General features: G+C 40.2%; 2 gene segments (V, D, J or C); one reads left to right on the plus strand and one right to left on the minus strand.

The window, feature by feature from the left end:
* Positions 1–5177: 5177 nt before the first annotated feature.
* Positions 5178–5810, plus strand: LOC113837865. The segment is given in 2 exon segments: positions 5178–5226; positions 5437–5810. Coding segments are annotated over 2 exon segments (423 nt in total).
* Positions 5811–22325: 16515 nt separating this feature from the next.
* On the minus strand, positions 22326–25798 carry LOC113837864. The segment is given in 2 exon segments: positions 22326–22845; positions 25732–25798. Coding segments are annotated over 2 exon segments (489 nt in total).
* Positions 25799–26695: the final 897 nt, after the last annotated feature.

Consider the following 26695-nt stretch of genomic DNA (forward strand, 5'->3'; position numbering starts at 1 on the left):
TGATTTCCAAAGTGGTTGTACAAGTTTTCACCTCAACCACCAAGAGAGGAGTGTTCCTCTTTCTCCATATCCACTCCAGCATAAACTCTCCTTGGTGTTACTGATTTTAGCCATTCTGACAGCAGTAAGATGGTATCTCAGAGTTGTTTTGAGTTCATTTCCCTGATTGCTAAGGATGTTGAGCACTTTCTGAAGTGTCTTTCTGTGTTTATCGATTCCTCTGTTGAGAATTCTCTATTTATTTCTGCATTCCACTTTTTAATTGCATTGATTGGTGTTTTGGTGGCTAGCTTCTTGTGTTCATTGAATATTTTGGAAATCTCTGTCAGATGTGGGATTGTTGAAGAGGTTTTCCCATTTTGTGGGCTGCTGTTTTGTCTTGCTGATTGTATTCTTTGCCTTACAGAAGCTGCTCAGTTTCAGGTGGTCCCCTTTACTAATTGTCAATCTCAGTTTCTGTGCTACTGGTGTTATGTTCATGAAGCTTTCTTCTGTACCAATTTGTTCGAGGGTACCATCTATCTTCTTTTCTGACAGGTTCAGTGTGGCTGGATTTGTGTTGAGGTCTTTGGTCCATTTGGAAATAAGTTTTGTGCATGGCAGTAGACATGGATCTATCTGTATGTTCTACATTCCAGCATCCAATTATGCCAGCACCATATGTTGAAGATTCTTTCTTTTTTCATTGTATAACTTTGGATTCTTTGTCAAAGATCAGGTGTTAGTAGGCCCTATCCCAAAGGATATGATAGACTCTGAATATCTCCCATGGAAGGCCTCACCCTCCTGGGGGAGCAGAAAGGGTGTGGGATATATAGGGTGTTGGGTGGGGGATGGAGGAGAGGAAGGAGAGGGAATTGGGATTGACATGTAAAACATTCTTGTTTCTAATTAAAATAAATAAATAAATAAATAAATAGAGAATTCTGACACTAGGGAAATGCCAAGAAATCTACAAGTTTGATCCCTACAAACAATCCAAGCAATAGTTGAGAGGTTACCTTGAATGTCCTTTTCCGATAATGAGATTTATGACTACATTATATGCTATCCTAGAGCATTCATCCAGTAGCTGATGGAAGCAGAAGGAGATACCCACAGCTAAATGCTGAACTGAACTCTGGAATCCAGTTGCAGAGAGGGAGAAATGAGGACAAAAGTGGTCAAGACCAGCGCAGAGAATCCCACAGAAACATCTCACATGAACAAGGGGCTGCTCATGGAACCCAGTCTGATAGCTGGCAAACCAGCATAGGACTGTTCCAGACCCCCTTAATAATGATATCAGTTTGGATGTCTGGGCAATCTGTGGGGCCTCTGGTATTGGATTAGTATTCATCCGTAGCATAGGAATGGACTTTGGGAGTCCTCTCCACATAGAGGGATACTCTCTCACCCTAGACACATGGGGGTGGGTATAGGTCCTTCTCCAAATGATATGACTGACTTTGAAGATCCCTCATGGAAGTCCCCACTCTCCCTGGGAAGCAGAAAAGGTTTGGGACAGGGGATCAGTGGGAGGCAGGGGAGGAGAGAAGGCAGAGGCAACTGAGATTGACTTGTAAAAAAAAAAGATCATCTAGAAATCACTAACCCTCTTTAGAAGAGCAAAGATTATTGATACATTAAAAATTTCATTACCTCTAATTACATACACTTATTTAGAAGGTGTTTGAACAATGTTTATTCTTAGGTTCTGTATTTCTTGACTGAGGATGGAAAAGCTGAGAGAACCATTCAGGGTTGCCTGTAAAGCTGTGTTCTCCATGGGGTACAGGATTCAGCTGTAATTCATTGATCTGCAGTTTTTCTTATAGAAAATTGTCTGAACAGTTTTGTATAATTTTCCAAAGACAAGTAGCACATTATAACAGTTCGACTGTCTAAGTAGGGTGGTTTTAATTTTTAGGTTAAAAAACTGTATGATATCACCAACGGCCTCAAATACAAAGCTCACATGTTCTCTCTCACATGAGAGTCCTAGCTACAAAACACAAGGACACTTGCTCAACTATATTAATAGCAGCATTACTTTTAATAGCCAAAATCTGGACACAACCTAGAATCCCCTCAACTGAAGAATGAATAAAGAAATGTGATACATTGACACAATGGAGTATTACTTAGCATTGAAAAACAATGATATTATGAATGTTAAAGGAAATGGATGTAATTAGAAAGAAAACCACCCTGAGTGGGGTAACCCACACACAGAAAGACAAAATGGTGTTAGTCACTCATAAATTGATCTTAGAAGTAAAGTAAAAGATTATCAGGATGTAAATCCACAGCCCCAGAGAAGATAGGTAACAAGGAAGAGTATAAGAAAGTATCTTCTAATATTGGAAACTTTTAATGGCTTGAAATAATCAGAGAGAGGGTACTGTTACAGCATCACAAAATCATGCAGCACTCTCTGTAACACCCTATATCCAGGTTTGAAAAGACTGATGAGGAATGGAGGTCAGTACACGCCATCTTTGTTAACTGTACCTGATCTGTATCTATCTTGTAGCCCCAATTTCTATCATTTGTTAGCACTACTTCACTTAGGAAACCAAATAGTTCCAAGTCATCTTTAAAAGATGCCTTGTCCTATATGACCTTGTACCCTGGATATTTCTGTGTCTGCTTTTGAGAACACTCAAACCACATCAGTCAGTTCATCTGGACTATATACCCCATGGGTTTCTAGATAGCCATCACTATGGAGAGACAGTAGTAAAGGACATAACTTGATACTCTGACTCACATGTTAGTCTCTTCCAATACATTGAGGATACCTTCATTTTTGCATCCACTGGGGAATTCTCTCGGGAATGTAGGAAGAGTTGCCTTAACTTTCCAGCCGAAAGCCATCATAACACTTCAAAGCAACAATGAGGAACTCATGCCTAGTGAAAGACTCATGCCTAGACAAATAAATAGGACTAGGGAATTACTGGATCTGCGATAGATCCTTTAATCAACACTTTACTAAAGAATCACACTACCTACCTATAGATACTTGTCCTAAAACATAACAACAGTGTAGTCTTCAATGCTCACCCAGTGAAATTCTCTTTGCAACATATGGAGAATATATTGAAAACCACAACTGGATAAATTGCAAGGTGGTGGAGATTATTCCCAACTGACATATATACAAAACAATTCCCTCACCTAAAGCTCAGTGGTCATGTTGGAGGAGGCAGCTTGAGTGATCGCAAATTCAGAGAAACAGTAGGTTTGCTGTGAGACTGTGTTTCCTAGGAATGTCAGAGGCTGCATTTGTTAACTCCCACTAAATGATTGTCTTAGACATGAGTTGGTTGAGGATAACAATGACACTCCAAACTAGGTAGGTGAAAGCCTACAAGGGTTTAACCCTCCACAAAGAACTACAGGTAACTCATAGGTCCAGGAGAAATAGTCTTCCTAAAGTGGGAAAACACAAAGAGCTATCTGATACCATAGAGTCAGCCTGAACACATACATACGTGTAAATTTTATACACACTCATTTCATTAGATGGTCTGGAACACAGAGCAAAGACAGTATTGGCCATTCTTCCTCTTTTACTTTTCCCCAAAACCCCAAACAGTATAGGAATAGTGGCTTCTGAGTATCATGGATTCTGGCAGCAATCAGTAGCAATGGGTAGGGAGATGTGGTCCTCTCATATATCCATACTGGATATCTAGGCATCAGGAGTTCGCCTCATCATATGATTGACAGAAACTCTACATGCATTCAGTCATTTGAAACAGGCCCTACTTGAGGTACCAGTTCTGAGCCCCCAAGCAGGAACATATGCAGTCTACATATAAGAAAGACAAGGTGTGGCCCTTATTCTACTAATCCAGCTAGAGTACCTACCAAGAATCCCATGAGGAACTTAAACAAGGAACTGGATATAAGGAAAGATGATCCACCTGCACCTAAGGAGTGGTTGCCATCCATGGTCCTTTAGATCTAAGAAAACACAAAGATAATCCTGGGAAGTTATGTGACAATGTTTGTCCCCCACCGTCACCACAATGTGTCAGGATCACAATCCTTGAATAGATTCTATATGGTCAATTGATAATTGCCTTCGAAAATATCTGGAACTACATTAAGCAAATTCTGTAATTCAACTCAGGACTGGTTTCTTGGTGAACGTAGTCACTTTCCCCTTGGATAGATGGAAGCGACAAACGTGTACTTCTTGTTTCCTAGTTCCCTATGTGATGAGGATTGTAGGCTCTATGTGTAAAATTCATATATATGAGTGAGTACATACCATGTTTGTCTTTTTGTGACAGGGGTACTTCACTCAGGATTTTTTCCTAGTTTCATCCATTTGCCTGGGAATTTCAAGATTCCATTGCCTTTTTCTGCTGAGTAGTACCCCATACAAATTGAAAGGATGAGGCCAACTTCAATTTCTAATCCAAACAATGACATATATTTCTCTCTTACTAAACCAGATTGTTTTCTCTTTTTGAGAAGTATCACAATGCCAATAAATACATTGATGCTGTGTTGAGATTCAAAAATTAGTTTGCTGTGTTGAGATTCAAAATTAGTTTGGGGATGGGGTGTTATCTGAGTGGTAAATAGCCCTCTCTGGTCTTGCAGAGGACATGGGCACAGATTACAGCATCCATATGGCAATTCATAGCCTCCTGTATGCCTAGTTCTCGTGGATCACAAGTCTCTACACACAGACTCTCTCTCTCTCTCTCTCTCTCTCTCTCTCTCTCTCTCTCTCTTTCACACACACACACACACACACACACACACACACACACACACACGATGCACAGGCATAGATGCAGACAAAACGCAATACACAGAAAGTACAAATAAATAAAAGTTTAATTTTGAGGGATCACAGTGCTCTTGCAACTCACACCCTTTACAGCACAGCAGTAACAGTGCTCTCCCCACATGAAACCTCTCAGTAACAGAACATGATGATTCCACAGGGCCTGTCACAAAATCACCTGGGATACACTAAAATACTCAAGGGGATTCTTTGTTAATCCTAACTGCCATAGGGCTACACAAGAGCAGGTGTCCTGTGAGCATCAAGTCAAGCTCTTCTGAGCTGATTTGCATATTGAGACATTAGCCACAGTGCAGATAGTTCAGCCATCTTTAAAGGCAGTTTGCTAGGAACCAAGAAACAGCCTCTAGTCCAGGTATCAGAGATGGGGTCACCTGCTCTTTTGCTGTGGGTACTGTTGTTCGGGGTTCCAGGTGAGAGAATGTAATATTGGGAAAATCCACTGTGGCCATTATTGAATTTTATGACTTGGTGTCCTGATCAATGAAATTATGGCTTTTAATTGGTTTTAAATTTCCATTTTATTTTATGTTTCTCAGAGTATAGTTCATGACTGCTGTTACAGGTTCCACATATAAGATGCCTTTACATTGGGGTGCTTTCAGTATATCTTATCACCACAGGTTCTGTTGGGGACATTGTACTGACCCAATCTCCAGCGACCTTGACTATGTCTCCAGGGCAAAGTGCCACCATCTCCTGCAGAGCCAGCCAGAGTGTCAATACAGCTGGTATTCCTCTTATGAACTGGTATCAACAGAAACCAGGACAGCTCTCCAAACTCCTCATCCATGATGCATCCAAACTAGCATCTGGGGTCCCTGCCAGGTTCAGTGGCAGTGGGTCTGGGACAGACTTCACCCTCACCATCCACCCTGTGGAGGCTGATGATCTTGCAACCTATTACTGTCAGCAAGGTCTAGCGCTTCCTCTCACAGTGCTAAAGGGCTATACCAAAACCTCCTGGAGTTGCTGTCCATTGAAGCTCAGTCTCTAAGCTGTTTCTAGCCAGACAATACAACCATGTGATTCTACAAATATTGCTAATAAAAAGGGTGAACCTTTGAAACAGAATTCTCAATGTAAGTGTGTTTGCCCTATCGTGCATGCTTTACATATTAACTGTTTGCTTGCTTATTAAAGACCCACCTGATACTAGTTTCAAGGCAGTTTTACTGTTCAATAAACTGAGTAGACAGGCTTCAACTTTACAGCTTCATGCAATGGCCTCTCTGGGGCTTCATTCATGGACACCCCTGACACAAGCCTTGCCTCACCAGCTTTCCTTAGTCTCAGAAGAATATTCTATAAACCCTGTCTTCTGTCCTTGACTCTAAAGCCAAATCACATGGCCAAACTTGCCAAATTCTGCTGCTTTTGGGGAATGAAACATACCCCCCCTCATTGAATTACATCTTTACCACCTTTCTGCTTTCCATGATTTCTTTCACTGCCTAAGCTTGGCTTTCCGGGAAATTGTTCTATAGAGCAAACTGGACTCAATCTCAGAGATCTGCCAGCCCCTTCTTTCCCAGTGCTGGGATTTAAGGCCTGTACAACCACACCTGGCTCTAAGCTTTCTTTAATTCCTCTAACAAGTCAGAAATTTAGCTGGTAAGATCTTGCCCTGAGGTCACTACTCTTTTTATTCAATTTTTTAATCTGTTCATCTCCTTGAACACAGGACTTAACTCCATTACAATTCCTGTTGTTCTTCATACTAGTCTACATTGTGTATTTTGTCTCATTCAGGTTGCTCCTTTTCATTATATATCTTAATTAGTGTTACCATTAAAAAGCACATGGCAGAGTCTATATAATGCTGTTTTTGAGATTACCTCTGTCAATGGATTTAATAAAAAAAAATATCACTTCAGCCTCTGGCAATCTTTTTGGGACAATGGTAAAAACCAGCCACATTCTTTATCAAAATTTCACAAGAACAATCTGTAGATAACATACTAAAATTCTTCTCTGAATTCCCTTGAACCAGCCACCCTTGCAGTTCAAATCCACAGAAATCTGGGATCTACAAGTTAGACTTAATGTCACACACACACACACACACACACACACACACACACACACACAACCTTTATGTGTATCTTCAACAGCACATCTGCTTTCTTCTTTTCTTTATGGCATGCATTCTACTCTGATGTCTCCCCATTGGCCTTTGAACATTGAATACTGAGAAACCTCACTCTATCCTCATTGAGGGACATAATTCATGTCACCATGACATCTTTTCTATTCTTTATATCTTATAGTATTTAATAGAATTTAGGACTTGTGGAAGGGAAAGCAATTTGCCAAGTAAAATATTGTGATATCTTATCCAATTAATGTATCTAATAAAAACTTTCTGATTAGTCACTGTAGAACACAGAGCTTCATGAGGTACAAAGTCTTGTAGACCACAATAGATAGTCTAAAAACCAATAATCTCAGAGATGTTTGGGTAGAAATAAACCTGTTTTATAGTTTTATATGTTCTATTCTGTGAAGAGTTGCCATGACCAATACATCTCATATAAAGGGAAGCCATTGGGTGGTTGCTTACATTTTCAGAGGTTTAGCCCATCATTTTCCTGATAGAAAGCTTGGGGGCAAGAAGACATGGGATTGATATCTTACATCATGATCCAGAGAGAGAGAGAGAGAGAGAGAGAGAGAGAGAGAGAGAGAGAGAGAGAGAGAGAGCTGAATAAAAGAAGGAAAAAAGAGGAGAGGAACAATTAGGACTAGTGATGTTTCAAAGGTATCACTCTCATGACCTGTCTCCTCATGCCATTCTCCACCTCTTGATTTCTATCACCTCATGATAATGTCATTTGTTATGAATCATAAATGGCTTTACCTAGTGTTTGCGTTAGAAATGTCATGGTGCTCTCACTTCTCAATGACTGGATATAACAGGTGAGTACCAAGCCTTTCTTACACAACCCTTTTAGAAGACAATTTTTAGGGAAACCATACAAATATTAAATAAATGCTTTAAAGGATGACACCTAGCTCTCAAGTTTTTTAGTTTATTTTTTAATTTAAATTAAAAACAATCTTATTTTACATACTAATCGCAGTTTCCTCTCACTCTCAAACTCTCATTCCCACCAACAACCCCTCTTTCTTTTCCCCATTCACTCCTCCCATCAAAGTCTGTCACATCATTTTGGGCAGGGTCTAGTCCCTCCCCCATGTATCGAGGTTGAAAGAGTATCCCTCCATAGTGAATGGGTTCCCAAGTCCATTTGTGCACTATGGATAAATACTGGTTCCACTGCCAGATGTCCCATAAACTGTGCTGGTCTTCCAACTAATGCCCACACTCAGGGGGCCTGATTCAGACTTATCCTGGTTCCCCATCTGTCAGACTGATGTCTATGCCCTCCTACTTGTTCAGGTCAGCTGTTTCTTTGGGTTTCCCCTGCATGGTCTTGACCCCTTTGCTCATCACTCCTCACTCTACAACTGGATTCCAGGAGTTCAGCTAAGTGTTTAGTGGTGGATCTCTGCTTCTGCCTCCATCAGCTATAGGGTGAAGGCTCTAGGATGGCATTTAAGGTACTCATCAACCTCATTTTAGAGTAAGGGCATTTAGGGTAGCCTCTCCACTATTGCTCTAGATTTTTATTTGGGGTCTTCCTTGTGGATCCCTGCACATTTCCTTAGTGCTGGATTTTTCTTTAAACTTATAATGACTCCCTGTATTAAGGTATCTATTTTCTTGACCTCTTTCTCTATTTTTCCCTCACTTCTATCTTCCTGATCCCTCATGTTCTCCTCTGCCACTTCTCTTTCTCCTACCTCCTCCTCTCTCCCCTGTGCTCCCAGTTTGCTCAGGAAATCTTGTCCCTTTCCCCTTCTGCTGGTGTTGATATATGTTTCTCTTAGGGTCCTCCTTGCTTTCTAACTTATGTGGGGTTGTGAATTGTAGGCTGGTTATCCTTTGCTCTATGTCTATTATCCAATTATAAGTGTAGCTCTCAATTTTGATTGGGAAACAAAGAGATGGGAACTAGTATCCAAAATAAATTCTAAAAGAAATGGATAATAACCACTCTCCCTGTTGATAACATGTCAATGTGAACTTTGAGAATTTTCTTCATAGAATTAAAGTTCTCTGTCGGGTATCTGAAACATCTGGAACATTCATCCACAGTGTAAGCAGCAATGAAGTACAGTTTGGATTTTCCCAACTTCTTTCGTTGCTCTTATAGAAAACTTCCATAGTTCCTCTGGTGATCATTGAACATGGCCATGAACACAGAACAGACAGAGCACGACCTTTTCTAATGTTAATATTTCTATCTGTGCATTTGGGGAGTTCAGTTCGATTGTGTGTTTATGGGAACACATGCAGGGGACAGTGATAGAAACTGAAACACCGAAGAAGGGAAAGAATCAATGTTAAGGAATAGGAAATTAAGTTGTTAACTTCACATAAATGATAACATGTTAATGGAGTTCTATGCAATGGGAGACAGAAGTGTGTGTACATACATACATTTGAGATGGTGTCTAGCTGTGTTCCTGTGTAGTATATAGTGTTTATCATGGGTTGTTGCAAATTCCTGTTCCTCCTGCCTCAGCCTCCCAAAGGCTTGGATTGTAGGCCCTGATCAGCAAGCTGAGCAGAGGTGTGACACTTGAAACCTCAGTATGTGGCAAGTTAAGAATAATAATGGTCTTAGGGATATATCTTAGGAAAAGGGATAGAATGCCAGCCAAAATGTTTCTTATGACATGTCTCACCATCAGCAGCCATCCTGCCATTAAAACTCAATGGAACTGGAAGTGATTGTAACTTATAGCCCTGTCTGTATACTACATAGTGTGGAATTCCAGATAAATTTTTGAATGTGTGTATAAAGTAACACATACTCTAAGAGAGCTTGGAGCTAACACTACTTCCAGTTGTTCCCTCTAGGAGGAGATACAAATGTAGGCTTCTTCAGGGGGACTCTAGAGAGGAGTAGAGGGGTTGTGGTGGGAACTGGTTTAGCTGGAGAGTCTCCCTGCATCTGTCTGCAAATCAAGGGTGACAATCAGATGCAAGGTTGGAGGGGTACTCACAGGGCTCCACTAGCAAGTTATTTAGCCTGATATTGACAAAAGCAGAAGCAGGCCTGTCCTCCATTCATCAGGGTATCTACCAGGGCATCTTGACTTGTCCAGTAGAAATGGGCCTAGTTCACAATTCACCATCATCACTATCAGCATTCAGGCTGAAGATGTGACAGATTGTTTCTGTGAACATTTTTGTAGTGTCCTCTTCAGAGTTTCAGCATACAACACAAACTCCATTTAGAGCTCAGCCTGTGAGACAGCATCTGTGGCAGCAGCTTTTCTCTCTCTACACAGCCTAGTTATATACTGTACTCTCTTCCCAAGGAACAGTGGGGTGATGTATTATTCACAATTAAAGCTTCAAGTGGAAAATCTGAAAAGCAAAGCAGCAAAGCCACAAGCTCTTACCACTACCTCAGGTGAATGGGATGATCCTGACTCCACCAAACCTCAGACTCTAACTTCTCAATGTGGCTGGAGTATCCTGAGACTTCATTGATGTCCTATTCTCTGTGTGGCTGGAGAATCAATGCCTGATATTGAGCCTTCTTATCTTTAGTCTGGCTGGAGAATCAACGCCAGCTCTAAGATCTTACTTCTGTCCTATATAGCTCCCTATAGCTGGGATTAAGTGCATGTGACTCCCAGTTCCTGGAATCAAAGGAATGAGTTGTTTCTCTTTAGGACTGTATCAATCTTATGTAGATCTGGGTGAACTTGGACTCCCAGAGATCTGTCTATCTCTTAATCCTGAGTCTTAGAATTAAAACTGTGTACCACCACCTACTAGCTTCTGGCTGCAGGGATTAAAGGTGTGTATCACCACCACCCCATCTCCTTATCTCTATAGCTTGTGACTGACTTTGGTGTTTGAATTCTCAAGTAAGCTTTAGGAGATACCATTTAAGTCAAGATTAATAAATTATTTTAACCCTTGTTTTGCCTATCTTCATAGTATGTTTTTATTTTTAACACTGATTTGATCTAAAGTATTCTCATTTTCATGGCTATATCTATTAGCAGAACAAGTAGTTTGGAAACTATTCAAGAATGTTCATTTCATATTAGATATCATATCAAACTATTGTGTAGCTTGTTTCTCAGTTCAAGGTCTTTCGAGATCTGAATTAATATGTTGGTCTTGATTTGAAACATGGCGCCCTTCATTTCAAAGCCATCATCAGAGAGTGTCCCTCACATCAAGTCCTGGTTATTTTATGAGTGCTGCATTTCTCTGAGTAGACATGTGGGTTCTAAAGGCTCCTGATATTAGTTAGTTCCATTTAGATCATCTCTCTCTCATTATAGCTGCAAAATCTGCTTAGAAAAGGAACTTAATGCGTATCTCAGTAGGGCACAGACACACTCAATTACTTTGTATTTTGTGGGTCCTAGGTCTTAATCTCGAGATGTGAATATATATCCTAGAAGAGGTGCAGAAATGAGGAAAGTAAAAAAAAAAAGACCGTGGAGGAGGGAGAAGGGCTGGAAAGAGAGCTAGTAGGACTTAGGCAAAGTGAATGATGTGAAGGGAAGCAGTGACAGGAGGGGAATCTAACTGATGTAGATACAGGGAAGGTAATAATGAGGGAGTGGGAAGGATATAGAACAAAGAACACTATCACTGCTTGAAAACACTGTAATGAGGTAAATAATTATATATTTACAGTGCATACACCATATACACAAGTGTTTGTATATACATATATATGAATTTTCAATGGAGTTACATAACATGCTACCACTAAGAGCCACAAACTAACAAAAATTCCAGTGTCAAACATGGGAGACTTCCTTTTGAGCTATTTATGAGATAAGTCCCAGAGATTCCCACATCAATGTATGCTAATGCAGTCGTCCTTGGTTGCACCCCAGAATTTGAAGGAAAGTAGGACTCTATTTCTTTTTTACTTTTTTATTTTAGAAGCACTCTTATTTACATATCAATTCCCCCATTCCCTTGCCCTCCCATTTTCCCATGCTCCCCACTGACCCCCAAACTCACTCCCTACCCGCTCCCCAGGCATAGTGAAACCATCCAAGTAGAACCATCAAATTCCATCACATCATTTGCAGGAGGGCCTATGCCCTCCTTCCATATCTGGGCTGCAGTAGTATCGCTCCATGGAGAATGGGATCGCAAAGTTCATTTGTGCTCTAGGGATAAACACTGGACCACTGTTAAAGGTCCCATAGATTGCCCTGGCCTTCTAGCTGGCACCAACATTCAGAGGGCTTAGTTCCGTCCAATTTTGGTTCCCCAGATTTATGATCAGGGTCTCAGTGCTCTCACTAGGTCATGTACAATGTTTCTGCAGGTTTATCCAGCACCTTTTTGAGCCTTATGAGGCCTCTGTGCATGTGTGTACTCTGGTTGTGTTAGACGAGCATGCTTCAATGATGGGAAGACTCTATTTCTGTTCTGTTCACTGGAATTTGAAGAATCTGTCAGGATCTATCTTGGAAGACTCCTCCATGAGAACTAGATCACCCACTACTGTATGGTTCTATATAAGTTGCCCAGTGATGAAAATATTCAATATATCTTCCTGAAACTAAAGCCCATGAATCACAGCAATGACTAACTCAGAAGGATATCCTCAGTGTTGCAGTAGTAGCTATTTTGTTTTCAGAGTGAACAAAAGTGGCCTCTTTGGTTTTAAAATTTGCTCAGTGTGAGGGTATTCAGGCCTGCTACTTTTAAGTAGGGCTAGTATTTGGGCTTGGAGTTTTCACAGACTGTAGAAGAGAACTCATAGTCATGATTTTCCTCATCCAATGTACTTACTAATTTTATTCTAAATAATTATGCCTGTACCCTCAAATAACTGATACTCTCACTCCTCATCAAAGAATCTTCTCTTTTAAATAGGAAGTATTACAGAGATATATAACTGTTCAAAATGCAGATCATAAGTGACCATGACATGGCCAGCCTCAATTTGTCGAGCTACAATTCTCAACTGATGAATCTACAACACAACATTTGAGTTTCTAATACATTTTTTAGACCACAGTTTTCAGCCTAAATAAATCCATATAGGATCAATACTAAGAAAACTCAGTAGTGTGGTGTGTGTGTGTGTGTGTGTGTGTGTGTGTGTGTGCGTGTGCGTGTGCGTGTGTGTGTGTGTGTGTGCGTGTGTGCGTGTGCGTGTGCGTGTGCGTGTGCGTGTGCGTGTGTGTGTGTGTGTGTGTGTGTGTGTGTGTGTTGTGTGCAAATAGTAATTAAAGAAGAGATCACTAATAGAAGGAAGTTGGAGGCATAGAGGAGGAGTTCAAACAGAAAGGCATGGGGTGAAAATGATATAAATGTACTACTTATGCCTCAATTTCTGAAAAAAATAATGTCATTTTATCAATATTTGATTACTTTTATTTTCATTTATTAACTTTTTTATTTGTCCAATCTTCCTGCTTAAAACTAATGACAGTTGTTATCAGTTCTTACACCTCCCATGCAAGCACCTTTCTAACATATACCCAAGGAGCTGAAATACTCCAATACTACTTCAGTGACCATCATCATTTTCTAACAACACTGCATTGACACCTACCTGACCGAGGCTCAGAAAAACTCCCACCCAGAGGAATTTTATGCACAGAAACTCATCCTATCTCCTAAGAGAATACTCTGAGCTCCTGCTGAACCACTCTTCCACTTTCCCTTTAAAAGAAATAAAATCAGCCATCCAAGATAATGTGAGGTATCAACAAAATAAATGAGTCTATGAATATTTTTGCAGATCTGAGATTGTGCCATAGTGAATGATCATTTCCTAGATATAACTGTAGAATAAAATAAGGTGATGAAATAAGGAATATTCAAAATAACATGCACCTCTGAAGACTCGGGATTCATTTAGTCCTTTTTTCCCCCAGAGAAACACACATTCTTTCTATCAAAATATATTCATGCCTGACTGGGGACCCTGATCTCTTGCTGAATTACTGAGCTGAAGCAGGCCTGCAGCTGTGCACAGACCCTGGGGATTTGCATGTGCTCAGAGCACAGCCCACTGCTCTGAGGACTTCTTCATAAGATGGTCACAATCTGTGCTATAGCCAGTGTGACTAGGTCACAGCATGATCATGGGGTTCCCCACTCAGATCTTGCTATTCCTGTTGCTCTGGTACCCAGGTAAGGAAGCACATCAATGGTCATTTGTTTAGACCAATATGATTAGTCCTGACTGAATTTATCAGGCAATTTATCTTACTACATGCTTACTTTTGTGATTTTAATTGCAGGTGGCAGATGTGACATCAAAATGACACAAACTCCATCCTCCCTGTCTGGATCTTTGGGAGACAGAGTCACCCTCATTTGCAAGGCTAGTGAGGACATATCTAATGCATTATCATGGTACCAGCAGAAACCAAACCAAGTTCCTAAGCTCCTGATCTGTGATGCAAACATCTTGGAACATGGAGTCCCATCGAGGTTCAGTAGCAGTGGGTTTTCTCTTGAAATCAGCAGCCGGAGGCTGAAGATGCTGGCACATATTTCTGTCAGCAAGGTTATGATACTTCTCCCACAGTGATACATGTCATGTCATAAACCATCCAGAGAAGAAGAATTGTGAGTCTGGTTTGCCTCACCTGCTTCTCCTTGTGTCTGCATCAGCTGAGAGTCATTGTCAGGCACTGTGTGGCATTGGGAAGGACACTGGAGGGGGAGCGTTAGCAAAGCAAATCTCATGAGTTCCCAAATTTTAGTATTTTCAGCATCAGCAGCACAAAAACAATTACAATCCCAAATTCCGTAAATACATAGGTTAAAATACTTAGTGGTCTGAGTTGTATATTCATTTGAGATCATGAAACAAAGCATAAGACAGCATAAATACAAGAAGCTAGGATTTGGGATCTATTCTGTATCCATTAACTTGCTTACATAGAGTTGTGTCCATTTGTAAAGAAGTTCATTTACCAAAGAACTTGTGGACTGGGTAAACATGTGCCCCTGATACTTGACCTTGTAGCACAAGTTTGGAGTATCTGGGCTCCCATCTGTCTTCAGTAGCATGATGGTGATACATACTATAGCTCTTACATATGTTCTTGTGTCTGTGTAAAGTTGTTGCTGGATATCGTACTGCTTTTCTGACTCTCAGATCTTATGTGAGGGCTCATAAATGAGCATTTCTCTGAGAAAAGATACATAGACCAGCATTCACCAGCACCAGTTATATAACTGTCATTTTATTGGAATGATAAAGTAACTTAGTGCTCTGCCTTCTGTAAGATTTTAAACATCAATGCATTTGTATAATAAGAAAAAGAATATTTTTTCTTTAAATTTCTATGTATGTCATGACATTCCTCCTTTTTAGATTGTGATTTAATGAGGAATCTGAATTTGTTGTTTTTTATATTTATTTTACATATCAATCCCAGGTCCCACTCACTCCCAACTACCTGTTCCCCCCACTTCCACCCCAACCTAACTCCATCCATTCTTCAGACAGAGTAAGGCCTCCAATGGGGAATCATAAAAATCTCTCACATCCATTTAGGCAGAACCAAGGCCTTCCCCTCTGTATCTAGGCCTAACAAGGTATCCCACCAAAGGAAATGGGCTCCAAAATCCAGTTCATGTACTAGGGATAAATACCCGTTCCAATGATAGTAGCCACATAAGGTGCCCAAGCTCCGCAATTGTCACCCACATTTAGAGGGCCAACTGCAGTCTTATGCAGGTTCTCCAGATGTCAGTCTGGAATCAGTGAGCTTCCTCTTGCCCTTGTCACTTGTGTGTTGGCTTCCCCATCATAGTCTGCTCTTAATATTACCTATTGTCTTCTCCCCTTATCACCAAGTTTTTGGAAGCCCACTTCTCAGATATTCTTTGTGTTGTTTTTGTCCTACAACATTTGGCCCTGCTTTACAGTATGAGACTAAGAGTAGTATGAGTCAATATATATATCTAAGTTTGTACATAAAGATGCTGCCAGAAATGAGGACTGGAGCACCACCAGAAAACTACTGTGGGGACCAAAAAACATTAAGATCCCATCCCTAGGCTTCCTGGACATATCTGAAGACAAGACACCTAAAGTCTCTACCTTAACATAGATGTCTGAATGAGAACTAAGGAACTCCTATTAGAGATATAGACTTTCTTGAAACAATGGATTTCTTTATAACTAATTACTTTTGTATGGCTGATTCTAAAATCTCCATTAGATATAGTTTAAGATAATCCCAGCACTCAGGAGGCAGGGGCAGACATATCTTTGTGAGTTCAAAACCAGCAGGGTCTTTGGAGAAAGTTCCAAAACAGCCATGATTACACAAAGAAACTGTATCTTGAGAAATAGTTTAAGAAATAAAGGTTAGAGAGTCATCTGACATAAGCCACCTGTTTGCCAGACCAAGTTTGGCGGCGGCAGGTTCTGAACACAATCACCCAGAGGCACCCCGGTCTCCATCCTCCAGGCCAGGTAGGCCAGGAGCTGTTTCCAGTTCTTCTTCATTAGTGCTCCTCAGAGTCATTTGACACAAGTGACCTGCATGCCAGATGGAGATCGGCAGCGGGATCTGACACACCAAGGCCCAGTGACAGCTCTGCCTCCAATGCCTGCCCTGTGGGCCCAGCACACTGGAACACTGTCGACACCTGGTAACAGTGACACCTCCATCCATAAGAAGAGGAACGATATCACAGTATTGGATTTGTTTGCATCTACCAGAAGAGAACATTGGTCCCACACCCACCAGGAGAACAAGAAACTCTTGCTATTCCCACCAGAAGAAAGAATGAGAAGAGAACAATGTAAAAGCAACTCCAACAACAGAAAGCTCAATATGACACCACCAGAGTCTAGGAACCATACACCAGTAAGTCCTGAACATCATGATGCAGATGAACCAGAAGAGAATGACATTAAAAGCATCTTAATGAAAATGATGGAGGACCTCAAAGAAGACATGAGAAATTCCCTTAAAGAAATGGAAGAAAAAAACTAAGAAAAAAATATCAATAAATCTCTCAAGGAAACAGTTCAAGACCTAAAAACTGAAATAGAGACAATAAAGAAAGCAGAATCAGAGGGAATGCTGGAAACAGAAAAGCTAGGTAAATGACCAGAAACTACAGATGTAAGCATAACCAACAGAATACAAGAGATGGAAGAAAGAATCTCAAGAGTGAAGACACACTAGCAAAAATAGATTCATCAACCAAAGAAAATCTTAAGTCCAACAAATCCCTAATACAAAATATCCAGGAAATATGGGATACTGTCAAAAGACCAAACCTAAGAATAATAGGGATAGAAGAAGGTGAAGAAATCCAACTCAAAGCTGCAGAAATCATATTCAACAAAATCATAGAAGAAAACTTTCCCAACTTAAAGAAAGACATACCAATGAAAATACAAGAAGCCTACAGAACACCAAATAGACTGAACCAAAAAAAAAGGTCACCTTGCCAAGTAATAATGAAAACATCAAACATACAACAAAGAGAAAATATTAAGAGCAGCAAAGGAAAAATGTCAAGTAACCTGTAAAGGCAAACATATCAGAATCACACCTGAATTTTCCTTGGAAACTCTGAAAGCCAGAGGGTCTTGGATAGATATTCTATCTACACTAAGAGACCATGGATACCAGTCCAGACTACTATACCTAGCAAAGCTTTCAATCATTATAGATGGAGTAAACAAGATATTACATGACAAAAGCAGATTCAAACAATACACAGCCACCAATCCGCCTGACAGAAAGTACTGGAAGGAAAAGTGCAACCCAGGGAAGTTAACTACAACCAGAAAAAATATAGGCAATAGATAATCCCAACTTACCAACAGCCAAAAGGAAAAAGGGACAGAATCCCACACATAATCTTGCAACTATCACCAAATCAAAAACAAGCAGGAATGAACAATAATCAATGGTCATTAATATCCATCAACATTAATGGTCTTAACTCCCTATAAAAAGACAGAAATTAGCAGAATGGGTAAGAAGACAGAATCCATCCTTCTGCTGCATGCAAGAAACTCACCTCAACCTCAAAGAGAGATGGTACCTAAAAATCAAATTTTGGGGAAAGATCTTCTAATCAAATGGACGCAAGAAACAACTTGGTGTAGCAATCCTAATATCCAATAAATTGGACTTTAAACTAAAATCAGTCAAAGAGGTGAAGAAGGTCATTTCCTACTAATCACAGGAGAAATCCATCAGGATGAAGTCTCAAATCTGAACATTTATGCCCCAAATACAAAGGCATCCATGTTTGTAAAAGAAACATTACTAAAATTCAAATCACATATAAAATCTCACTCACTTATAGTGGGAGATTTCACCAAACCACTCTCGGCACTGAACAGGAACACCAGACAGAAACTTAACAAACAAACAAAAGAACTAATAGAAGTTATGGTGCAATTGGACTTAAAAGATATCTATAAAACATTGCACACAAATATAAAACAATTTACCTTCTTCTCAGTGCCACATGGATCCTTCTCTAAAATCGACCACATACTTGGCAACATAGCAAACCTTAACAAATACAAAAATTTGAAATAACCCCGTGTATCTTATCTGATCACAATGATTTAAAATTAGAATTCAACAACAATACAAACTACAGAATACCTATAAATTCATGGAAATTAAGTAACACCCATTTGCACAATTCATGGGTCTAGGAAGAAATAAAAAAAGAAATATAGGCTTCCTAGAATTCAATGAGAATGCAGACACAACATATCCAAACCTATGGGATACTTTGAAAGCAGTGTTAGGAGGAAAGTTCATAGCACTAAATGCACACTTGAAGAAACAGCAGAATAATAAAACTAGAGAATTAACAGCACAACTGAAAGCTTTAGAAAACAAGGAAGTCAATACAGCCGGAGGAGCAGATGCCAGGAAATAATCAAATTGAGGGCTGAAGTCAATAAAATGGAAACTAGTAGAACAATACAAAGAATCAATATAACAAAAAGTTGGTTCTCCGAGAAAATCAACAAGAGAGACAAACCTTTATCCAAACTTACCAAACAAGAAAGAGAGAACATCCAAATTAATAAAATCAGGAATGAAAAGGGGGACATAGCAAAGGACAGAGAGGAAATCCAGAGAATCATCAGGTTATACTTTGAAAACCTAGATTCCTCAAAATTTGAAAATCTAAAGGAAATGAACAATTTTCTGGACAGATTTCACTTCCCAAAAGGACAGATAAGCAACTTAAATAGAACAATAAACTCTAATGAAATTGAAGCAGTCATTAGAAGTTTCCCAACCAAAAAATCCCAGGAGCAAATGACTATAGTGCAGAATTCTACCAGAAATTCAAAGTACAGCTAACACCAATTCTCCTCAAAGTATTCCACACAAGAGAAGCAGAAGGGTCATTACCAACATTGATATCCAAGCCACAAAAAGACACAACTAAGAAAGAGACCTACAGACCAATATCCCTCATGAATATTGATGCAAAAATTCTCAATAAAATATTTCCAAATCAAATCCAAGGACACATGGGAGAAACCATCCATCCCGATCAATTAGGCTTCATCCTAGGGATGCAAGGATGGTTCAACACATGAAACTTCATCAATGTAATGCACCAAATAAATATACTGAGGGAAAAAAATCACATGATCATCTCACAAGATGCCGAAAAAGCCTTTGACAAAATCCAACACCCCTTCATGATAAAGTTCCTGCGAATTCAGGGATAACAGGAACATAACACAACAAAATAAAAGAAATATAAGGCAAGCCAACAGCCATCATCAAATTAAATGAAGAGAAACTCAATGCAATTCCTCTAAAATCAGGAACAAGACAAGGCTGTCCACTCACTCCATACCTCTATTATTGTCCCTGATGTTCTCTCTGGAGCAATAATGGAGATCAAGGAAATACAAATCAAAAGGAAGAAGTCAAACTCTCACTATTTGCAGATGATAGGATAGTCTACATACGTGAATCAAAAAACTCAACCAGTGAACTCTTACAGATGAGAAACACTTCAGCAAAGTGGCAGGATACAAGATTAACTCAAAAAAATCTTTAGGCCTAATGTATCCGAATGACACATTGGTGGAGAAAGAAATCAGAAAAGCAACACTCTTTACAATTGCCACAAACAACATAAAATACCTTGGAATAACACTAACCAAAAAAGTGAAAGACCTGTCCCATAAGAATTTTGAGTGTCTAAAGAAAGAAATTAAAAAGAAGATACACAAAAATGGGAAGATCTCCCATGCTCTTGGATAGGCAGTATCAAAATAATAAAAATGACAATCTTACAAAAAGCAATCTACAGATTCAATGCAATCCCCAACCCAATCCCAACAAAATTATTCACTGACCTTGAAAGAACAATTCTGAACTTTATATGGAAAAACAAAAGACCCAGGATAGTCAAAACAACCCTGTACAATAGAGGAACTTCTGGAGGCATCACCATCCCAAACTTTAACCTGTATTACAGAGCTATAGTCCTGAAAACAGCTTGGTATTGGCACAAAATAGACAGGTAGACCAATGGAATAGAGGGGAAAACCCTGATATAAGCCCACACACCTATGAACACCTAATTTTTGATAAACACTCCAAATATATATGCTGTAACAAAGAGAATATCTTCAACAAATGGTGCTAGCATAACTGGATGCAAACATGTAGAAGATTACAGATAGAACCAAGCCTTTTGCCCTGCACAAAAATTAAGTCAAAATGGATCAAAGACCTCAACATAAACCCCAGCCACACTGAACCTACTAGAAGACAAAGTGGGAAATACCCTTGAATTAATCAGTACAGGAGACTGCTTCCTGAACATAACACCAGTAGCACTGACACTGAGACCAACAGTTAATAAATGGGACCTTCTGAAATGAGAAGCTTCTGTTAGACAAAGGACATCTTCAGCAAGACAAAAGGACAGCCCACAGACTGGGAAAAGATATTCACCACCCCATATCTGACAGAGGGCTGGTCTCCAAAATATACAAACTACACAAGAAGCTATTCTTGAAACCAACAAACAATCTAATTAAAAAATGGGGTGCAGAACTAAATGGGCAATTCTCAATTGAGGAATCTAAAATGCCTGAAAGACACAAAGGAAAGTGTTCAACATCCGTAGCCATTAGGGAAATGCAAATCAAAACAAATCATAGCAGCATTATTTTTAATAGCCTGAACCTGGAGACATCCTAGATGCCTCTCAACTGAAGAATGGATAGAGAGAATATGATACATTTACACAATGGAGTACTACTCAGTGGAAAAAAAAATGGAATCCTGAAATTAGCTGGCAAATGGATTCCACTAGAAGAAACCAGCCTGAGTTAGGTAAACCAGCCATAAAAATATAAACATGGTATGCAGCCACTCATGTATGGATTTTACACCTAGTGCAAAGGATTACCAGCATACAATCCACATCAACAGGGAAGCAAGGAAACAAGGAGGAATCTAAGACAGACATGCATGGTCCCCTGGAGAATGGGAAATAGACAAGATCTCCTGAGCTAATTGGGAGCATGGGGGAGGGGAGAAGGAGTTAGCAATAAGAGAAAGGGAGAAGAGGAGGGGAGAGGAGGACATGAGATAGCAGGAAAATCGAGTCAGGGGAAGAAAAGAGGAGAGCAAGAAAAGAGATACCATAATAGAAGGAGCCGTTATAGCTTTGAAGAGAAATCTAGCACTAGGGAAATGTCCAGATCTACAAGGAAGATCCCAAATAACAAGCTAAGCAATAGTGAAGAGGCTACCTTAAATACCCTTCCCCTATGATGACACTGATGACTACCTTATATGCCATGCTAAAGCCTAGAGCCTTACATCCAGTAGCTGATGGAAGCGGAAGCAGACACCCACAGCTAAGCACTGAGCCAATCTCCTGGAATCCAGTTGCAAAGAGGGAGGAGTGATGAGCAAATGGGTCAAGACTAGACTGGAGAAACACACAGAAACACCTGAACTGAACAACAGGCTGCTCATGGACCCCAGATAGATAGCTAGGAAACCAGCATAGGAATGATCCAGACACCCTGATGAGGATGTCAGCTTGGAACTCTGGTTAATCTATGGGGCTTCTAGTAGTGTATCAGTATTTATTCCTAGTATATTAATGGGCTTTGGGAGCCCACTCCACATAGAGGGATAGTCTCTCAGCCTAGACACAAAGAGGAGGGTCTAGGCCCTGCTCCAAATGATATGACAGACTTATCAGATTCCCCATGGAAGCTCTCACCCTCCCTAGGGAGCAGAAAGGGGATTGTATTGTGGGTCTTTAGGGGGCAGGGGAGAGGAAACTGGGATTGCCATTTAAAAGAAGCTTGTTTCTAATTTAAATAAAAAGGGATAAATATAAATCCTTCATATTCAAGCAACAATTTGTGGTAATGAATTACAGAAAGAATAGAAGTATAATAGTGAGTTCCTCTTTGCATTTTGTGTAAAGGATTTATTTTCATAGCAGAAGATGTAAGAGACATTGAACCCATTATTATTGCTGGACTCTGCAAACATTTTCATGAGGTGTTTCATGAGTTTTCAGGCTTTTGGGCAGAAGAGGGAAGTTGCAGGTCCAGGGCTGTGAGTGGTGCAAGCAGCTGGTGAGACTCTCAGAGGGGTTTTTGTTGGAGGCTGAAGCACTGTGGGAGGAGCACTATAATCCTGCAAACAGTAGTAATCTCCCATGTCTTCAGCCTGGATGTTGCTGATGGTGAGAGTGAAGTCTGTCCCAGATCCACTGCCTGTGAAGCGATCAGGGACCCCAGTGTACCGAGTGGATGCATAGTAGATCAGCAGTTTAGGAGACTGCCCTGCTTTCTGCTGGTACCAGGCCAAGTAGTTCTTCTGATTTGCACTGTATAAAAGACTCTGACTGGACTTGCAGCTAATGGTGGCCCTTTCTCCTGCTGACACAGCCAGGAAGGATGGAGACTGTGTCATCACGATATCTGCACAGGCACCTACAATCAGAAAAACCAATAATCATGTATATAATAAAAAGATTTTAAGACATATAAAATTAGTCATTTAATGTCCTTCTAGCACCATGTTGCCAAAGTACTATGACATAAAAATATTAAACGCTGGCACACATTATGAATTTCTTATATACAAAGAAGAGACTCTTAAAATATAATACTTTTCTCACCAGACACCCAGAGCAGAAGAGACATGAGGACCTGGGTGTGTGGCTCCATCTTGCTCCCCTGGCCTGTGTGATGATGCTTAGTTCTCACTAATAAGGCCTGGTTTATAAACTCAAAGCATCTGGGCCAGGCTGGAGGGTCCAATGCAAATCAGTCAGCAAATACAAAAGCAGATGCCTGGGCAGTTAGAGTGAGAGTGGCTGGTGTCAATCAGCAGGCAAATATACCATCACAGAGAGCATCATATATAACTGAAGATATTGGCTTTCAGCTCTCCAATAGAAGTCTACAAGGTTCCCTAGTATAAGCTTTGGTTAAAATATAAGAATATTTAAATCAGGTGACCTTTGCAGAAACATTAGGGGAGCTGTATCTGATTGACAGTCCTTTTGAAAAATTTTGTTTAAAAAAGTTACAACAACAAATTAGATATCATAGAGTAAACAAAAATGTGCAACAAAAGAAAAGAAGGGTGGAAGGTAGAAAAGAGTAAAGCCCAAAATGAGAGAATTCAGGCTAATTTTTCTCATTATCTTCCATCTCCAAAGCCATTCTTAATACTAAGCAAAATGAATAGTGCCTCAGATATTTGCGCTGCAGATTCTGGACCAAAAATGGAACAGAGGTGCAAAGAGAAGCTCTTATTCACTCTGTGGTAATTATTGGTGCAATAAATTAAACCTGAGATCAGAGGAACTTTAATCTTAAAGCAAAGGTAAACACAAAAGAAACAAACAAGTATACATACTCTTCACACCTTCAGAAAACAGAAAGAACGCTTTAAATTGGGGGGATGAAAAGAACAAGATTTCTTCAAGAAGTTATGGATGCAGACCAACACTGCCAAAAGTGTCTAGTAGAGAAATGCATGTTCTTGGGTAATCTAGAAATTAGCAGTATTGAAACTGGTTAAGATGGTCTTGCTGACATAGTGAACAGGAAAAGACATTCCCAGAGGAGGCACAGCCTCGTAAATCAAATAACAGTTTTACAGAGACCAATGGGCCTCTACATCAGAGATTGTTGCCATATAAAGGAAAAACATGTTTGAGTATGAATGAAAATCAAAAGCAATAAAAAAAGAAGCACAGAACATTCCTGGACTTCAGATTAGTGGCCTCTGAAAATGTATGTAGGAAGTGAATTATAAACCCAGTATTATATGTAATCTGCAAGAAACAGATAACTAAATAGATAAATAACTAAATAAATAAATGTAGCAATGAGTCAAGATTCACATTTGTAATCCCAATTCTGGGGACACAGAAGTAGGAGCATCATGAGGTTGAGGGCAGACTGAGATACATGACATATTCTAGGCAGGGTAATCTATGCTTGGAGTCAATCTCTCAAAAATTTTTGTCATACCAAAAAAAAAAAAAGCCAAGCGTTGGTGGCAAATGCCTTTAATCGCAGCACTCTGGAGGCACAGGCAGGCAGATCTCTATGAATTCAAGGCCAGCCTGGTCTCCAGAGCAAGTACCAAGATAGGCTCCAAAGCTACACAAAGAAACCCTGTCTCATAAAACCAAAAAAAAAAAAAAATAGCAATGGGGTAACTGAGAATGTGGGAGATCAGCAGAAAGAAGAGGATGTTTAAATGGCTTCTAAAGGCTCCTTTTGACTTGTAAAGTCTGTTCTTTGAACCCGAGAAGTGCAACAAATTGCTTACATATGAAAATGACTTCATTTGAAAGCAGGAGTTTGTAGTTAATTTTTCTCTTCTCTCTTCTTACTTCAGGGACCAGGGGATTACCTTGATGCAGAATTCAGTTTTCCTCTCTATCAAGACTAAAGTGTTTGAGTGCATTTCTGGGAGAACCACATCAGTAAAGACTTAACTTCCAGGCTCACAGGGATGTGTTCTTGTCTCTCTTTGTTGCTATTATAGAACACCTATAAAAGCAAGTTGAGTAAGCTTTGTTCCTTACTTTGGAACATAGATTGTTTGAGGCCGCAGTTTGAGCATAAAACTAATATAATATGGAAGACACAGTGGAAAGAGCTTCAAGCAGCTGCTCACATCACAACCACAACTAAGATGCAGAGAGTGAGGGAAGCTCAAGCTCATCTCGCTTTCTCTATATTGTGCAGGTCAAGAATCACACACAAGGCATAGTCTTGCCCACATGTGAAAGGATTTTCCAATATCAATTCACCTAATAAAATAATCCCTCTCAGACTTTCACAGAAGCTAATCATAACCTAGATAATCTCACAAGTATGTGTACATATACGTACATGTATATGTATGTCATCAGTTCTTCAACTTCAGTCATTTACAATTTCCTTGAGGTACATGAATTAAAATCAATTAGAAATATTGAATTATATAGCACTTGTAACTCTGGTCCCTTTACCAATTGAACACCAGGATTCATTCTTTTTGGTTGTAACTTTCTACACAGTTGTTTAGGCTCCTTTCCTTTTCAATAACGATGCTCACCAAATGTACCTTAGATCCCAGCACTCAATCCAGTAGAACATAGATGACCTTCCAGAAAAGGATTCCCCCAATCATATATCTCATTATGTATTGAGAGAAATGGCCACTCAAATTCTAAAGTCATGAGGAGAGAAAGGCTGATCATAAGAAAAAGGTGGCAGGGAAGGTCAAATCACTGACACACACAAGTTAAATGTAGTGGTGTATTCTTGGAGAAGCATGCTAAGAGACAGTGAGCTTTCCCTCTCCCTCACTTGCCTCAAGATAGCCCACACTCTGCCCAAGCAACACACCTAAACTTGTGTAAGTTTCTTTGTTCATGTTCACTCTTAGTCCATTTACCCTTCCCCTACTGCCTCAAGCTAGTGAGGGACCTGACTCCTTTACCAGCTGCAACACTCAGGAAATCAGGCCTTGAGCCTTATCTGGGCTGACTCCATTGATGAGTGATGTGGATGGGATGCCTTCTGTACATATGTTTCTCTTATTCTTAGTTTAATAAAGCACTGTGGCCAATGAGGCAGGACAATAGGTGGGTCTAGGAGCGAAGGAGGATTCTGGGAAGGACAGTCACAGAGAGATGTGATGTAGACTGCAATGGAGTAAGTGTCCTGGGCCTTTTATCTGGTAAGATAAGGCCCCTGTGAGTATGGGAGGCCTGGCCCCTTTCCTAATCTGCTGTATTTGGCATGGGTGGGGGAGAAATGCCCCCATCAATGCTTGAGGCAATTGGGAGAACTGCCTCTCAGGTTCAAGAGCAAAGAACTCCTCCTACTCTGACCAGCTGCAACAATTGTGAGAACAGACCCAGAACCTTGCATAAACAGCACAATAGAGCAAACTCTATTGACCGAGGCGTGGGTGAGGCAGGCCCAAGTTGTGAGCATGGGATAACTGTCCTCATCTCCCATGTGTCTTGTGGCAGCATGAGTGGGGTAGAGATCTTCAGCCCTTTCTTATCAACTCCTGAGGCAGGTGGGTGAGTTGTCACCATTACTCATTAGTCAGGTGATGGCATGACAGAGGGGCAGAATTCCCTCTCCCACCTAAGGTGGGAGAGCTGTCCCTGGCCCTCATCAGCTGCAGCACTCATGAGAGTGGTCCACACATCTCAAGTGGTTAAAATAGTACATCCAGCCTTGTAGGTATAGATGTGGGAGGACCAATTGTGGGGATGTGTCACACTGCAGCTTCCATGACAAGATTTTCCCTTTCTTT

The sequence above is a fragment of the Cricetulus griseus genome, unplaced genomic scaffold, assembly GCF_003668045.3.
Source record: "Cricetulus griseus strain 17A/GY unplaced genomic scaffold, alternate assembly CriGri-PICRH-1.0 unplaced_scaffold_351, whole genome shotgun sequence".
Taxonomy (NCBI): Eukaryota; Metazoa; Chordata; class Mammalia; order Rodentia; family Cricetidae; genus Cricetulus; species Cricetulus griseus.